Source organism: Chelonia mydas, chromosome 14 (genome assembly GCF_015237465.2).
Source record: "Chelonia mydas isolate rCheMyd1 chromosome 14, rCheMyd1.pri.v2, whole genome shotgun sequence".
Lineage (NCBI taxonomy): Eukaryota > Metazoa > Chordata > Testudines > Cheloniidae > Chelonia > Chelonia mydas.
In genome coordinates, this window is record NC_051254.2 from 40,399,162 (window position 1) to 40,416,031 (window position 16,870).

At 45.7% G+C, this 16,870-nt stretch overlaps 1 protein-coding gene across 1 annotated transcript; it reads right to left on the minus strand.

Annotated features, from left to right (window-relative positions):
- Positions 1 to 187: 187 nt before the first annotated feature.
- LOC102939266 (killer cell lectin-like receptor subfamily B member 1B allele B) lies at positions 188 to 16,542 on the minus strand. The gene is made up of 6 exons (XM_043528275.1): positions 16,383 to 16,542; positions 8,616 to 8,714; positions 8,129 to 8,242; positions 4,972 to 5,126; positions 4,531 to 4,640; positions 188 to 3,717 (listed from the first exon to the last, which is right to left on the minus strand). The coding sequence occupies exons 1-6, from the start codon at positions 16,525 to 16,527 to the stop codon at positions 3,597 to 3,599; spliced, it is 744 nt and encodes a 247-aa protein (XP_043384210.1). The 5' UTR covers positions 16,528 to 16,542; the 3' UTR covers positions 188 to 3,596.
- Positions 16,543 to 16,870: the final 328 nt, after the last annotated feature.

Below are 16,870 nucleotides of genomic sequence, written 5' to 3' on the forward strand. Positions count from 1 at the left end.
AGATCTACCAGTTCTAAATCCTGAAGTACATGGTGACAGAAATAATCAGTTTAATTCACTAACTGCAGCTACTGCTGCCTTTGTTTAATAAATCGGCTTTAAATGCAAACAATGTTTTGATAAACTTTTTTAAAATGTATCCAACACATGTAAGTTAGTTTTATTAAATAAAACATTAAAATGCTGGGTTTTGTGCACTTTTAATCGAATTTCCATCCAAATAGAGCTTGACATAAATCACAAGTAAAAGATTCATCTAGTTATAAAAAAAATGTAAAAATTAATCTGAATAAATGTACAGTAAGCTCTGTAATTGCTCAAATAAATGTGTATAGGTATGGTGTAGCCCCCTGGTTAGCAAAAAGAAGCACCCAATTTAGTGTACAGGCTGTATTTAAAGACATGCTCATTTGAACTAATGGTTATCAACCAACAAATTAACCTTTCTTTAGCAAAATAAAAAAGTACAAATGCAAAACAATTAAAATTGATGATTTAAATCAAGGGTCCCTGATTGCTGATTTGAATCATGATTAAAATAGTTAATTTAAAATCCATCCATTTAAATTGATTTAAATCAATCCACCATGGGTATGATAGAGGCAAGAGTCTGTCGCACAGTTCTTAAGGCCTGAGAGGGGATGTGGGGATGGCAATCCAGTGTTAAGGGTGCCAGACCAAGAGGGGCTGAGGTGGAATGAGTCTAGCAAACCCTGCTCCATGACATGGCTCTTTAAGGGAAGAGGTTTCAGAGAAGCAGAAGACATGGCTCTTTAAGGGAAGAGGTTTCAGAGAAACAGAAGACTAGCTTAGCTACCTCCTTAACATGATAACACCCAGCTGTTAGGGTAACTGACTGGAAGAGGGTGAGGGGAGAATTGCAAAGGAGTCATGAGTCGAAAGAGGATTCCTGGAATAGGAACTAGCATGGAGCCTGGGGAAGCCTGCTTGAATTGCAGCAGAGCCCTGAGGAGGAGGGCTGTGGGGTCCCTTAACCACAGGGAGGGAATTGAGTCAGGCACCAGGGCCCAGGTAAAGCCAGTCCCACTTCCAGTCAAGATTCCCTCCTTTCTCTACCCCTCTCCCTGAGCCTTCCTTGACTCTCCATGCCACTAAGGTCTCTCCCTACTCTTTTTCCTCCCCCATCCACCCCCTGAGCCCCCTGTGATGAAAGTGGGAATTTATTTTTATGAACAATACATGCAAGGGGTTAAAATGCTTCCCCTGGGCCAGAGAAAGCGGGTGGTGTTTGGGACAGGTAGCCCACTAAGGCTGTCTAGCTTCCAGTCCACATGGCTGAATGGGAGACCCTACAGAACAAGTAAACCTCAATGCCTGGGCATGAACACCTACCGAAGGGGAAGCTGAGGCAGCTGACCCTGGCTGTGGCTGGAGAGCAAAGGGGTGAGGTTGCTGCTGGAGTCAGAGCAGGACAAGGAGAGAACAAAGATGGAACCCAGGGACGCAGGGCATGGTGAACCCATGGGAACCTTCCCCATTGGCTCTCTGGCCTACAACTACCTCTTTGATGCGAGCCTACAGCCTTTCAGCTTCTGTATGGCAGGTGACTGATGAATTGGTACCGTATGTTGAAAAGGCTGCCTGGGGTCGCTGCAGATACTCACTGAGGGCACTGCACCCTGGAGAGGAAAGTCTGAACAGACACTACCTCAGTTCAGCTTGCCAAATGGGTTGCTCTGGCCCCGGTCTCAGGGTCGTTGAGGCTACAGGCCGGCTGTTGCAGAATAGTGGGGATCCTTGGACACTAAAGTAGTTACTAGGAGGAGACTGATGGAAGGTTCGGGCATAGCACAGACCTTGTGAGTCAGTGACACTGCCCTGCCCTGCCCCCACCACCAGAAAAGATGAAAAACTGGGGCTGACTGAGCAGTTTATGGACAGAGAGTGACTCTTAGTGGCTAGCAAGTGCAGTCGCTGAATCCTGGGGATTCCCAGAGCAGTGTCTGCAAAGATTTTAGGATCAGATTTTCCAAGGGGAGGTCTCATAGCACACTCATAAATGTACATTCAAGGATATTTGGGGTGAGGGGGGAGGGAATGCCAGACAAAGTGGGCATTTTCTGTACTATTTTTGATGTGTGTGCCTCAGTTTCTCTATACATTACTACCCAGGGGGTGCAAAAGGGTTAAACCTGCTCTTGGAGGAAGATTAAGAGACAGGAGGTGTTTGCGTCACACAGCTGTCTGGGGAGGTATGAAGGGGTCATTAAAGGACTGGTAGAAACCAACCCAGATCAATGGAGAATCTGGAAAGGCAGGGAACCCCAGTGGCCATGAAGTTCAAACAAAGGAGATGTCCCCTGCCACCTCTTGGAAGAGAAGCGGCAAACAGGCCCCAGCTACAGAGCAAAGAGTGATGACTCGGAGAAGAGCTGGACTCTGAAGAGACAGAAGTTTGCACTTGGGACTCATAAGAAGATGGAGAAAAGATGGATCCCATATCAGCTCGGCTGGCTGATTGCACTGGCTTGGCCACTGGGGACCAGGCCTTAACCTTCGCCTCTCATTGCTGCCCTAAGGGCTTTCAGATTCTGTAGGCAGGTGACTAATAAATTGTTACCTTGTATTGAAAAGGCTGCCCAGTGTTGCTGCAAATACTCACTGGGAGCAGTGTGTGCTGCAGGGGTACAGTGTACACAAGCCTCCTGTAGGAGTCTGGATTCACTGCAGGGAGCCACAGAGAGAGACAGGGATCGTTGGTGCCGAAGGCCCAGTTTTGGAGTCTTGGAGGCCACGGGCCAGGACCAGCCCACTAAAGGGGACACGCCCAAGGGCCTGGTTACAGGCTGGGCATAGATCAGACCCTGTGGATCTGTGACAAGAACTATTGTGTGCTCAGATTTGAGTGCATAAATGGTAAGCAACTACCAGATGTGGGAATACAAACCGGTGCTTCTTCACCTAAATCTCCCACAGAATTAGAGGCTATGGCTGAAAGTGGGGCCAGGTGGAAGAATGTTCAAAACTCTGCCTTTGAGAGGTGACCAAATGGCACGTAGGTCTCCAAAAGTAACATTGGGGCTTTACAACTTTTAATCTTCAAACTGTTCCTGAGAGCCAAGAGTGCCTGTTCACACACGATGCGCAGGGGGCAGCCAGCTCCTCATGAAATCAGACCCAGCTCCTGAGGAACAAGTGAATGGATCTGATAGAACAAGAAGCACAGTGAATGGATCTGACATAACAAGGAGCAATGGTCTCAAGTTGCAGTGGGGGAGGTCTAGTTTGGATATTAGGAAACACTATTTCACTAGGAGGGTGGTGAAGCACTGGAATGGGTTACCTAGAGAGGTGGTGGAATCTCCATCCTTAGAGGTTTTTAAGGCCTGGCTTGACAAAGCCCTGGCTGGGATGATTTAGTTGAGGATTGGTCCTGCTTTGAGCAGGGGGTTGGACTAGATGACCTCCTGAGGTCTCTTCCAACCCCGTATCTTCTATGATTCTATGATACCTTGGAAAATGGGTTTGTCTGAGACTTTAGAATTCTTTAATTAGCAAATCTGTTTTTCTCTTAGGAAAAAAACAAGGGTACTGGCTATTTTAGTTAGGTAAGTGCAGCTTATTGGTGTGACTGCTTATTTCAGGGCAACTTTCTCACAAATCCATTTAGCTACAGCCGTGCAGGTTTCCGAAATAGCACGGTTCCCTTTGATCATCACACAGCTCTCCCTTTCAGCAGCTCCTCTTAGCTGGAACCTGGGGAACAAAGAGCAGGAGTCACTGGGCGTTTCGCTTTACTGAGCAAGATCTTTAGCAGCGATCCCTCATTCGGAGGGGTGGTCTGTCTCCATACTAGCTTCCTTCATTCGTACTTTTCTGCAGAGCCCTAGTTAGTAATAGGCCTCACAGAGTGGGAAAGGAGCTGGGCAGGCTCACTTCAGTGCTGGAAAACATCGCAAAATCCACTGCGATGATTGACCAATACTGCCCGTGGGTGTGTTCAAACCCCACTGCTGGGGAGCCAAGCCGAGGAGCCCAGCAGCGCCCATGTGGTCCTATTTTGTACAACTGTGCCATGTGCACTGAGTGGTGTCTGAAGTGGGTGGAGCTTAGTTGGTGGGCGGGGCTTGGGAAAGTACCACCCCTTCCCCCACCCCCATGGCAGCCCTGGTGGACGTAAACTGTACTGCTCAGCAGGAGAGGGGATCCTGACCCTGCATTAACGAGCGCATTGCTGGACAAGGGCCACCTTACTCAGGCAGAGCAGCACAGCTGAGAGCTAACATAGGCGTGAACAGCTAAGTGCTTCTTCAACAAGAGTCTTCCCAGACATGCCCATTCTCCAAACAGACCCTGACCCCCCTTTATCCTGTGGCTTTGCAAGCACACAGGGGGCTTGAGACTGACCATCTCTCCATGGAGGACTCTGCCTGGGGCTTAACTTTACTTGTGCTCACAGACAGCCTCTGCTCCTGCTAGCACTAGAGAGCACTAACCTTGTGTTCCCACTTGTGCACCAGGCAAGACACACTCAGTTTCAAAGCCAAAGTAGGAACCATGAACACTCACAGTGTTTTATTGAACGTGGAGCCGTCCACCCAGGTCCATTTCCTCTCTGGGGATGTAACACTGAGTCCAAGCCAAACCAGGTTCAATTGTGGAATACTCAGTATATACGCCTGTAAGTGACAGGACGGAGGAGTCTGGGTGAATATAACCTGCTAGAATTCTCTGGCTTCTTTACTCTCTCAGCAAATGAAGGAAGAGAACCTGCTACATAACTCTGCAATAGATATAAACCCAATTTCTGATGTTTCCCTTTCCCAGGCTCACCCCCTCCTTCCCCTCCACATAACAGTGATATTTTAATGTGCTCTGTAAAAGATTTTTCTTAAGCCAAATGTCATACAGCTGGGGCATTGTTATTTTGCTGCAAGTTCATTGTATTACATTATAACTAGTGACACTCATCTCTCAAGGGGCGGGTTAAGCCATTTTTATTTACTGTACCATCTCCTCCTTGTCTTGGATCACGAGCATTTGAGAGCTCTTCGCTGAGCAGTCCACACGACTCTCATTCCATGTTTTACTTTCTTTAGAGACCCAATAGCACTGGTTCTTGTGCGGCAGCCAGCCAGCGGGGCACAGTTTGCACTCACAGCCCTCTAGAAACAGACATGGAAAAGGCAACATTAAATAGGCTGGAAAGTTCTGAACAGTGCTGAGCTTCCCTATGTTCACGAGGGGCTTTCAAACTATAAACATTCTCAGCCAAGACATTTCTCGTTATTCATTGTTTGTTTGTTTTGAGGAAAGGCCCATTATTCAAATAGCAGTTGGAGGCGCTGGTCAGGAGAGAGGTGCTCTGGGAGAGCTGTAATGTGAATATGAATTCATAAGGTTGGGCACACAATTCACATTTTGCAGGCTCTGTATCACACAATGCATTTCCCCCCTCAGGGGGCACCATACCTCTGAAACCAAACACAGCAAAACTGTTGCCTTCCCTGCTGAACCACTTCTAAAGCACTTTAGAAGTAGAAGGAGGGAGGCAAGGGATTTTCTGAGGAAGTTCTGGCTTCCCCGAGTACTCCCAAAGAAATGAGGGCTCTGTGCAGATCAAACAAACATACACACACACACAACCACCTTAGAAGAACAGTATTACAGTTGCAAAGTCAAGCACTCAAAAGTTAGGAAGTGTCAGAATTAAGATTGCCTGTGCAATCTTTATTGGGCCCCCTGGTGCATATGCATTATGATCCAGTCCGTAATTACATTATCACATACCAGTTTTCTCCACCAGACCCCTGCTGCATTCAGGGCACACGACGGATGGTGCTGCTGACTTACTGAGCAGCTATTCAATATTTTGTTTTCTTCTCATTCAATGTGTAGCCCCAGTAGTACTGTGCACTATTCAAAGCCGGCTCTGAAGACAGAACTATTAATTTCCTCATGGGCTTTCCTCTGGCACTCCTTTCTATAGTAGCTGAGTGCTTCACAAAACAGTAATGAATTTTCACAGCACCCCTGTGAGATCAAGGGATTGCAATATTTCCATTTTACAGATGGGGAACTTAGGCACAGAGAGTTTGAGGTCAAAAGTATCCACTAACATCGGGTATCCAACTTGAGACACCTAGACTCAGCTCCTCACAAGGTATTTAGGCAGGATTTAGGCATGTAAATGCCTTGACTTTTCAAAGTTCTTAGCGTTCTATAGTACTTCATAAGTTCAGTGCCCAGCTTCCATTGATTTCAGTTACAGTTGCTCAATACTTCTACAAATCAGATCCCAGGGTCTCAGTTCAGGCACCCAATGAATGAGGAACACAGTTAGTGATCACTTGTGAAAGGATTGGTTTAAATAACTCTCCCCCACCACCAGCCCCAATGTACTCTCTCCCCGGCCTTCTGGCTCTTGTCCTTTCTGCATGCAACTCAGGCAACTTCCTCCTCCATGCTGCTAGGGCTCAGTGGGGCACAGAAATCACAGGAGAGACAGGCTCCCGATGCTCAGTGCCCCTGTCAGGACCCAAACCTTGCCCGCAGCAGCTCAGGACTGCAATTGCATGGAAAGTCCTACTACTCAGCCCCCTGTAGCTCTGGGCTGGAGCACACTCACTGCTGATAGAATCATGAATTTTCAAAGGTTTAAAACTTGGCCAAATTTGGGCAGATATTCACAGGTGCAGCTAAAGGCAGACAGATCCCTGATTCGTAAGCCACCCCCTAGCCAAATGTCAAGACCCTATTCCAAAGCATTGGGACAGCACTAAAGCTTCTGAAAGACAAAGTCTCCAGAATTTTTTTAACATGAGGAAAACAATATATTTTCACTAGCCTGGTCCTCATGAACAGCTGGACAGTTTTGGCTGAAATGAAAAAAAATAAAAAATAAAAATCAGGCTGAGGCAGACCCCTGGCATGGAACGGTTCAGCCTGAACATTTAATCTTCAGCAAAAACAAAAGCAACTGAAAACAGGCTCTCCTAGTGGGAATTATTAAGTTACATTTGCATATATGTTAAAATAATGTTATTTGGGCTGCAAAGGTGAACAGCTGAAAGCTAGGAAGTGTAAGAAATAAGATTGCCCAGACAACCTTTAATCGGCCCCTCTGTAAAACATTGATACAGTCTTTAATGACATGATCACATTCTGTTTTTTCCATGAGACCCTGCCTCATTCAGCGCCTAGGATGGAGAGCGGATGAGTCAGATGGCTTTAAGAAGAGGAAAGATGCTCTCGTGTTGAAAGCACTGGCCAGACTCTGCCACAGACTGTCTGTGTGATGTTCAGCAAGAGGCTAATACAAAAGGGCAGAGTTAAGGTTTTATAGACAACTATAAATCTGTCATTCCCTAACTTCTGAGTTCGTGACTTTGCAGCCAAAACATTCTTTTAATGTAGTTTTTTTATATAATAGAATTGTTATTACACTATAAAATGTGTCTGTTTCATGCACATTGAAAGTACTTTGAATGACCACTAGATGTCACTCCTACTACTTTGCACAAACAGCTGAAAACGGATGCACTTTATGCATCCGATGAAGTGAGCTGTAGCTCACGAAAGCTTATGCTCAAATAAATTGGTTAGTCTCTAAGGTGCCACAAGTCCTCCTTTTCTTTTTGCGAATACAGACTAGCACGGCTGCTACTCTGAAACCTATTTATTAGAGCTGCTTGAAAAGTGAGACTTTCCCAGACAGAAATTTTCAGAGGGTTTTCCCCTTTTTTATTTTCTACCTTTTTTTCCTCACTGGAGAAAAGATGGGGTAAGATAAAATGTATAGGAAAGCGGGGAAAAGGTCATGATTTTGAAACAAAATATTTAGTTTTTCTCTGAAAATTTCCCCTTTGGAAAAATTTCAGAAAATTTAAAAATAAATTTTGCCATGAACATTTTTTTTTGACAAAACCCTCTTTTCGGATTAAAAATCAGAAAATGTTTCAGCCAGTTGTAGTATTTATCTTGCAGCCATCAAACAGAACAAATGACAAGAAAAATAAAGACGGGAAGATGAAGGCATGGCACGTCTCAGCTATGTATACGTTATTGTAACACAGTAGCTGAATTTTCAATCAGCGAGTTTGGAGTGAGAGTTCTTCCAGGTGGGCACAAGGTTGCAAAGAGCACAAAGAATAGCAGATACAGTTACCTGTTAAGTTGTTGTCTGGCTTTGGGTACAAACTTTGTTTCGAGCAAGACTGGGAATCCTTCAGGCTGGAATTACATTCAGTTCCATTCGTTGTTCTCTGTCCTCTGGTCTGTCCTTCACAAGGACATGCAACAAAAGAGAGAAGGTTAAAAAGTATCAAGTCACCAAATACCATGGGATATCTATCAAGTTAGGATGGGGACAGAGAAGTAGTGTGAGATGGAATCTCACTCATTATCCACCGTAAGGTGCAAAAATGTGGAATGAACATCTTGCACATCTGTTACAGCCAAATAATGCATGTTTCATATATCAAGCTCTCAACTCCACTTTCTTTATGTAACACGCTTGATGTCTATGGCAATGATGAAATGCCCCGTAATTTATTCAGAAATGTTTTGGAGGCCAAAATATAGAATCTAAATGGAATTGCGGAGGAAGAGGAGAATTCATTGAGCCAAAGAATCTGTGGCACTGAGATACTCACCCCAAACACCAAACACAATCACAGCTACTGCCAGGATGATGTTCCCGGCCCATCCGAGCCATAGAGCAATCCTATGCCAGCGCGGGCACAGAGCGCTATCTGCAAGAAACAAAACCTTGGGTAACGATTTAAAAGAAAACATGGAAACATGCTCTCCTTTGGAGGCTGCACAACTTACTTCATATGCAGATAAGGATAAAGTTCAGGCTCATGGAATATGAGGAGGTAAATGATCATGCACGGAGTTTAAAACTCTGAGGCCACATCACCCTCACAAGGGCAACATTAATTGTCTAACTAGATGGAAGTAGCGGGAAGCTGAAGAAAATACCAAAGAGAAAAAGATTAAATTTGCTGTCAGGATAGACTAAGGCTGTGTCTACACTAGCAACTGAATGACAAAACTTGTCTTTCAGGAGGTATTGAAAAAACCCAAAGCACTGGGTGTGAACAGCGCTTTGTCGGCAGGAGCGCTCTCCTGCTGACAAAGCTAACCCTCGTTTGATGTGGAAGTTTTTTGTCGGCAGGAGAGCTGACAAACAGTGGCTACGCTGCGTGCCTTTTAGCGGCACAGCTGTACCAACACAGCTGTGTCGCTAAAAGCTGTGTAGAGTAGACCTAGCCTGAGAGAGATGTGTGTGTGTGTGTGTGTATATCACCTAGCTGTCTGAGCTGACCGAATGGGTCATTAACAGGACTGGCCAAGGCTGACCCATAACAGTGGAAATTCTGAGAAGACAGTGAAAAGCCCAGTCACCAGGGCACTGACACCTAGCAACCAATGATCCAGAGTGGGGAGGATTTGCCCACCTCTCAGCAGAGAAGCAGAGCAGAAACCCCAGCTTCAGGACAAAGGACTGGGGAGAGGTGAGGGTAATAAGTTTGGGGTCTGGAAAAAACTTGGGGTCTCTCTCACCTGGGAACTGACAAAGGAAGGAAGTCAAAGAGAGAGAAAAAGTCTGAAAATGGAGTTCATTAATGCTTGCTTGGTGAATTTTGGCCAGACAAGAATGGCCTGTGTTTTAACCTTTATGTCTCTCTGCTAACCTAAGGACTTCCCGTGCTGTGTTCCAGGTGACTAATAAATCCTACTCTGTGCTGAAGACACTTTTTGAGGTGTCACTGCGGTGAAAGTAACTTAAATTTCTTACAAAAAGAACGAGGAGTCCTTGTGGCACCTTAGAGACTAACACATTTATTTGGGCATAAGCTTTGTTAAAATAAAATAAAATAAAATAAAATAAAATAAAATAAAATAAAATTTGTTAGTCTCTAAGGTGCCACAAGGACTCCTCATTCTTTTTGCTGATACAGACTAACATGGCTACCACTCTTAAATTTCTTACGGGTACCGTTGTATTGCAACCCCCCCTTGGGGGGCTCAGGGCAGGGGGTTGGGGGATTGCAATACGACAGTACCTGTAAGAAATGTAGGTGTGGGATGGAGTGCGGGGGGCTCAGGGCAGGGGGTTTGGAGGTGTGTGTAGGGGGGGCTCAGGGCAGGGGGTTGGGGGATGTGGGAGCTCAGGGCAGGGGGTGCAGGAGTCAGTGCAGGGGGTTGGGATGTGGGGGGAGGGGACTCAGGGCAGGGGGTGGGGGTGCAGGAGTCAGTGCAGGGTGTTGAAGTGTGTGTTGGTGTGGGGGAGCTCAGGGCAGGGGGTTGGAGGGTGTGGGGGGCTCAGGGCAGAGGACTGGGGAGCTGCGGGGAGCTCAGGGCTGGGAGTGCAGCCACCGAGCTGCCCAGCTGCCTGATTCCTGGGGCTCGCTGGGGCGACGGGACCACGGCGCTGCTTGGCTGGTGGATCCCCAGGGCACGGTGACCGTGCTGCCTGGCCGCCTGAGCACTGGGGCTGGAGCCTGGGGGCGCTGTGGCCACGCCGCCCAGGGTCTGTGGGTGCTGGCTCGGGCCCACCAGGACAGGGGCCTCGTCCCCCGGCCATCGGCGCTGGGGCCAGGGGCCACTGGGAGGGGTGGAGCCCCATCCCCAGCTGGCCACTCTCTTACCAGTGTGCCGCACCAGGGCGCACAGGCCTACTTGCATCTCTGAGTGTCACTGTAAATACTGGCCGGGGTGCAGTAGTGGCTGTAGGCTGTGTGAGTCTCTGCCAGGAGTCTAGCTCAGCTGGACCCACTGAGCAGAGCTCACAGTGTGGAACAAGAGTGCTGGAGCCCAGGAGCTCAGTCTAGGAGGAGGTGAGGCCATTTGGCCTACCCTGAAGGATGCGTGAGACCCACTGGGGATCTGGCACATTGATGGGGTTCCTCCAAGAGACTGTTCAAAAGCTGGAGCGCAGCGCCAATCCTGTAGAACCGTGACAGTGACTCCAGTGAAATTAATGTCAGCAGAGAGTTTGCTCCATAGTGTTGGTAAAGGGGAGATATTTCACCATATGACTGCATGGCAAAAACAGGCTGCAAGCGGCTTCCTCTGACTTGGCTTTTTCCATCCATCCATCCATGCAAGTAAACGTATCCCTCAATGTCTGCTGTGTGTCAGCCCCATCAGCAGACACTTGGTAAACACCCCTGGGGCTGTTGACAAGGTGATGGGAAGAACTATGAATTGGAAGTACCTGACTCCCATGCAGAATCTCAGGTATTTGCAATGGTTCTTCCCGATAGCCAGATGGAAGTATCCATCTTTCACGTCGAGAGGGAAGTACGAGTCTCCTGAAGAGTGAGGGAAGGATCCGAAGCCTGACATATTTGTTCAGGTCTTCGAGGCCCAGCATAGGTTATAGACCTTCCTTCTTGGGGATGAGGAAGTAGTGGGCGTGGAGTCCCTTCCCTCGGTTACACAGAGGAACTTCTATAGCTACTCTCAAGAGGAGTGAGTCCCCTTTTTCCAGGAAGACTTGTGAGAGGGGTGTCCCCCTGAGGAGGGAAGGAGGCAGGAGAGTGGGGACGGGACCTGGTGCAGAACTGGATGGAATGGTCTCTGTCACAGGGAGGCTGGCTCCTGTCACTTGAAGCAGGTCCAATGTCCTGTGCCATAGCAGGTGCTCCCAGCTGGGCCAGTCAAGAGGGCAGGGAACTGCACCTGGGGAATAAAGGGTTAGGAGAAGTTCCAGTGAGCGAGTGGAAGTTCCAGTGAGCGAAGCAGGACTGCCAGAGTCCACCGGGAGAGGAGGCAGCAAGAGTCTAACATCTAAAGGGTGATCTGAGGAATTGATTGTTTAAGTTTGGACAATAAACCTACTTAAAGACAACTGTGGGTGTGGCAGTGAATCCTTGGCAAGCGGGGCAGAAGCCCTGCCTTGTGACAGTCTCCAAAGCCCAGCAATCAGAAGTTATTGTGCATCGGTTGCTGTAGAAGCATAGACAAAGACTGAAGGGAGGGGACAGAGAATGTCAGAGGGGAAGGTGCCAGAAACTTGTGTGGCTCCCGAGTGTCCCATTAAACTGGCAGCTTGTAGGCAGAGGAGGAGGACTGTGATGAAGAACGCTGGAAGTGTTTGTTCTTGTGCTTTCGAGGTCTCCCCCCATGGCCACGGTGGAGAGAGGTTGGAACCTCCTTAGTGAGGATCAGGCCTGAGAAGTTGCTGAGCCCACCCGTTGAAAACCTGTCAAGGTTCAGATCATTCCCAAGCTGGGTAGGGCATATGCTTCTAGCTGTGGCCCTGGTAGATCTGATCTTCTTCTGATCTTCTCACTGAAGAGGACCTTGCCCTTAAAAGGCAGATCTTCTATCCTCCACTGGGCTGCTGTAATCAGGCCTGGGGGTGGAGACAGGAATATCTACACAGGCCTATCACAATATCCAAGGCTGTGTTAAGAGGATGTTTACCCATTGTACAGGCCCACCATTACCAACACCCTAGCTGCCTGCTTCTGTTCCTTTGGAAGAGACTCCAAGAGGGGGTTCAGGGTATCCCAGAGAGCACAGCTCTACCTGGCCATTACTGCTTGGTAACTCAAGACTCACAGTCCTAGAGAGCATGAGGGAAATATCCTGTAGAAAAAGGGGACAAATCTTTTCCTTTCCCTGTTTGTGAGAGCAGAAGGCAAGGCTCTGGGTCTGTCCTAGGCCACTGACACCATCACAGAGTTGGGGGTAAGGTGTTGCTGAAGGAACTGACACCTTTCTGATGGGACAGGATACACCCCATCTGTTCTCTTAGAGACCAGGGGAAAAGGCACAATAGTCAGCCAAATGTCCTTTGTAGGATTTGTCAGCCTGACTGGTGGGAATAACCTTGTCTTTCATCTGGACCTGCAGAATACCGAACAGTTCCACTGCAGAGGTACCTGCCTTGAGCTCCAGAGTATTGACCCTCTTCCCGAGATGCTCTTGAAACTGTCTAGTCATCAGGAGGTGACACTACAGAAAGACTATGTTCTCATGCAGGAAAATGGCATAGTAGTGTCCCCAAATGGGGATTCTTCCATGTCCTGAAAGCATCACTGTCCCACATGTCATCGTCTTAGACACTAGTGTGGAGGGACAGTAGGCTAGGGACAGTAGCTCAGCCAATGCCAGTGCTGATGGAGGAAGCACCAGAATTGGAGCAGGCAGTGGCTGATGGAGTTTCCACCAAAACCTAGAGTTCTACTAGGGCAGGAGGTTTGGGTTTGTCCTCTCAATTAAGGTTTGAACAGATTCTTGAATGTCTGGCCCTCATCAGTGACTGATGGGATTTGCAAGATTCTCATAGGAAAGATCATTTGCGTCACCTTCCTTTTGCGTATTCTGACAAATCTACCAATATCCATGTCATACAGCAGTATCTCCTTGTCATATGAAAGGTTAGGACTTGAGCTGGGAAAATAGAGGTCACCTCTCTTTCTGATTACAGCTGCAAGCAGATTGTGACTGTCTTGACTTCACTATTCAAATCTGCAGAATAATTTCTGAACATGCTTCAGTTTTTAAATCCCTTGAACAGTAAATCCCTTTAATGGGAAACTAGTCTCCTAGTCACTTGCTATGTTGACATTTGCACATAGTTTTCAAATTTTAGGGAAGAAAGTGATGGTTGGTTGGATGGTGCAAAAAGGCTGTGAGAGAAGGATTTAGAAAATCGTCAGTAGACCATGGCAGAGGGAACACGCTCACTCCCTTAACTGTCCACTTCTTGACATTCTAATGTTTGGTGCTTTTAAAATGGCTATGATATTTTCCTACTGTAACAAAATTAGAAAAGCCACCATGAAGTACAACCCTAGAAATCGCTTTACATTTTCAAGGCTGTCTTCAAAGAGGAAAAGGGCTAGAGACTTAGAAACATCATTTAAAATAAAAAGAGTAACAGTTTCTAGGCTCCACCAAGTCTGTAATCATGACAGGAGACTTCAGTGCTTTCAATGTCAAAGAACTTAACTTTGAGTAACTTTAAAAACTGTAGCCCATTATTCATAAAAGTCCATCTTACATGAGTTCTCACTGAGATTTAATAAATAAAACTTATGTCCTTAATAGAACAAGATGTTCTGGAGACATACATGGACAAAAAATGGTATATTTTTTTTTAAAGTCAAAAGTTGCTTTTCTGTCTTTTAATTAAAAATAATTAAATGATTTGTTAAATTGACTTCAAATTTTCCATTTTTTTTCTGGCCTCAGATTAACAAATTTTGGGATAAAATGGGGGGAGGAGGGTTAGAGATGGTGTTAAAAAATTAGACTTGTCCTAGAAACTCTTTGACAAGTGCAACTACTATGGTTCCACAATTTAAGCTCTAGCTTCCAAGGGAAGTAAAGGACATGTGTAGGGACCCACCTCCTGCCACCGTGGCCCATTTCCATTTTCCAGCCCCACAGGGCACCGCATGGGGCTGGAGCTCCCCCTACTCCCTGGGGGCAGAAAGTGGGTCAGGGTTTTCCCCAACAGAATCCTGGACCCAGCCCATGACCCCAGGGGCCTGGGTGCATCACTTGGACAGGGGTTCCAACTCCTGGAGGTTTGAAGGGAGAGAGAGCTGGCATGGACTGGGCTCCCCCAAGAGCCACCCCACAAACCAACACCTGAACCCAGTGGTCTATTTCCTCCCTCTGCGATAAGTGTTTTGCTGCAGCCAGCTAATTAAATTAGTCCTGTTGTTCAAGCAGTAGCAGTTTGTGCTGAAGTTTCAGGGTTCAAACTTCGCTGAAAATACACGATGGGGGTTGCTACAATGGCACATAACAGAATCTGGTTCTACCCTTTTCCTTTAAAAACTCTAGTAAATTACATAAAAAGAAAACTCTCAAAAGAATGTTATTTAGATTGCAAAGTCAAGCACTCAGAAGTTAGGAAATGCCAGATTTACAGTTGCCCCAGCAAACTTATCTCTGCTCCCGTGTGCTTGTGCATGACGACAATGTATGTCCATGTAATTAAAGAATACTTTTTTCCCAAAGGATCCCTCCTCATTGCATACACAAAATGGTTGCACAGTGGGGCAGAATTAAGGTTGTACAAGCAACTGTATGTCCGGCATTTCCTAACTTTTGAATGCTTCACTGTTCAAACTAAATAATGGTTTAACTTTTTGGATGTAATCCTGCATATACTGTACTGTACGCAGACTGAGTGATACAATATCTGGACTATTAGTATTTAATTTGCTCATCAACTGAAATATCAGCTTTATATATTTTGATTCTAAGATTAACAGCAGAATAGTCATCTAAAATGTCCTCTCATTAGTAGCCTGACTCTATTTATAGAAAATATGCTCTGAAAATAGCTAATATATTTACTATTTTACCACAGTTCTGCAAAATATTATTAGGATTTTTTATTTCCAGACACCAATCTTTGCAGGAGAGTCTCGTAAAAAAAATACCAGGATTTATATATTTACATTTTACATCATTTTAAGTTTAATTTACAGTTCCTTGTATATTCATTATTCCTGGAACACTGAAAGCTATTATTTTTCCTCTTCTCTTTATGACTGTGATCATCTTTGTTGGTATCCCCTGAGTTAAGAGTTGTCCAAACTTTAATTGCTCTGAAGTGTGATGACTTGACTCCTCACAAATCTTCCCTATCCAGGTCTATTCAGAATCCAGTACAACCCCTCGCTGCGTCCCCCATAGTTTTCATCCTTTATTGACCAAGTTGCCCTTCATTTCTTTCTCTTCTCCTCCCCTATTTCCTAACCTGGGATGCTAGACTTCAGTCTCCCTACTTGCCTCTTCATGAATCTTAGCAGATCCTTTTCTCCACACTTCCCTCACCATGTGGAATCACCTCCATGACCCTCTGCACTGACTTCTCAGTAATATTCCAAATCCAATCTCTTCTCGCTGATCTGTCTCCAACAAGAAATGAAAGACAATTATATGAGTCTCCCAGACTCCTTGTGTTCAGTCTTCCCAAGACTGGATCAGTGCATTGCTCTTTACCTCTGACTTACCCCTCTATACTATGTACTGCATCTTCAATACAGCATGAGTATCCACCCCCAAGTGTTTATGAAGTAAGTAGAAAAATGCCATAAAATAACCCTGTATTGTTCTTCACATGTAATTTGCATCTATAGACTGGCAGTAGCTCTGAAGATTTCTGTGACACTGTGTATTAACATTACAATAAAATGCACAATATTGCATTAAAGAGATTCAGCTCCTAGTTCTGACAGATGGTAAATTACCTCATATTTGCTGAGTCCTAACATACAAATGGAACATAGAGACTCACACCTGCTCTTTGTTTCTAGAGAAACTTTATATAAATATCTATGCTACCCGTAAAAACAAAAAAATACATCCAAAAAGTGGAATACAAACCAAAAAAAGAGACCATATTGGTACAAAACTCAGAAGCTAAATACACTTACTGGGATGCTGAGATGGATGCAGTGACTTTGAAGTGGAAAAAGCTCCAGGAATGTTTAAATCTGCATATACTATTTCTCCAGCCATGGCAAGTGCAGAGAAAGATGAGAGGCTACAAGAAGACGGACTGTCTAAGAGTTGCCTCATATTTATGCATGAGCCAAGATGTCAGACGTATCCAGTCAGAGGAAGTGTCTATCAGAAGGTTTTGACTTCCTTCTTTCCTAGCAATCTAAGAGATAAAGTGTTTAAAGTACAATTGCATTAGAGCTGGTGCTGGGATTTCACATAAACTGTTGATTTTTCCTACATTAAAAGAAAGCTGCTCCCTGGTGTATTTGGTTCAGAAGCTCTGGGCATTTTAAGAGAAGAAATTCTTATCATTGCATAAAAGTGGAAAACAGATTGAAAAATAAGAACTTTTTAATTACCATTCATATTTCCCATTGGAGACAGACGTCTTTAATTTATCTCATCACTAGGGATAGTC

What these genes read in the sequence shown, in the direction of transcription:
- LOC102939266 (XM_043528275.1), bottom strand. Translation starts at nt 16,527, where the DNA reads ATGAGGCAACTCTTAGACAGTCCGTCTTCTTGTAGCCTCTCATCTTTC. An exon ending in GCATCCATCTCAGCATCCCA is followed by an intron (nt 8,715 to 16,382) that starts GTAAGTGTATTT and finishes TGTTTCTTGCAG; the next exon opens with ATAGCGCTCTGTGCCCGCGC. An exon ending in TCCACGTTCAATAAAACACT is followed by an intron (nt 3,718 to 4,530) that starts GTGAGTGTTCAT and finishes TTTGTTCCCCAG; the next exon opens with GTTCCAGCTAAGAGGAGCTG.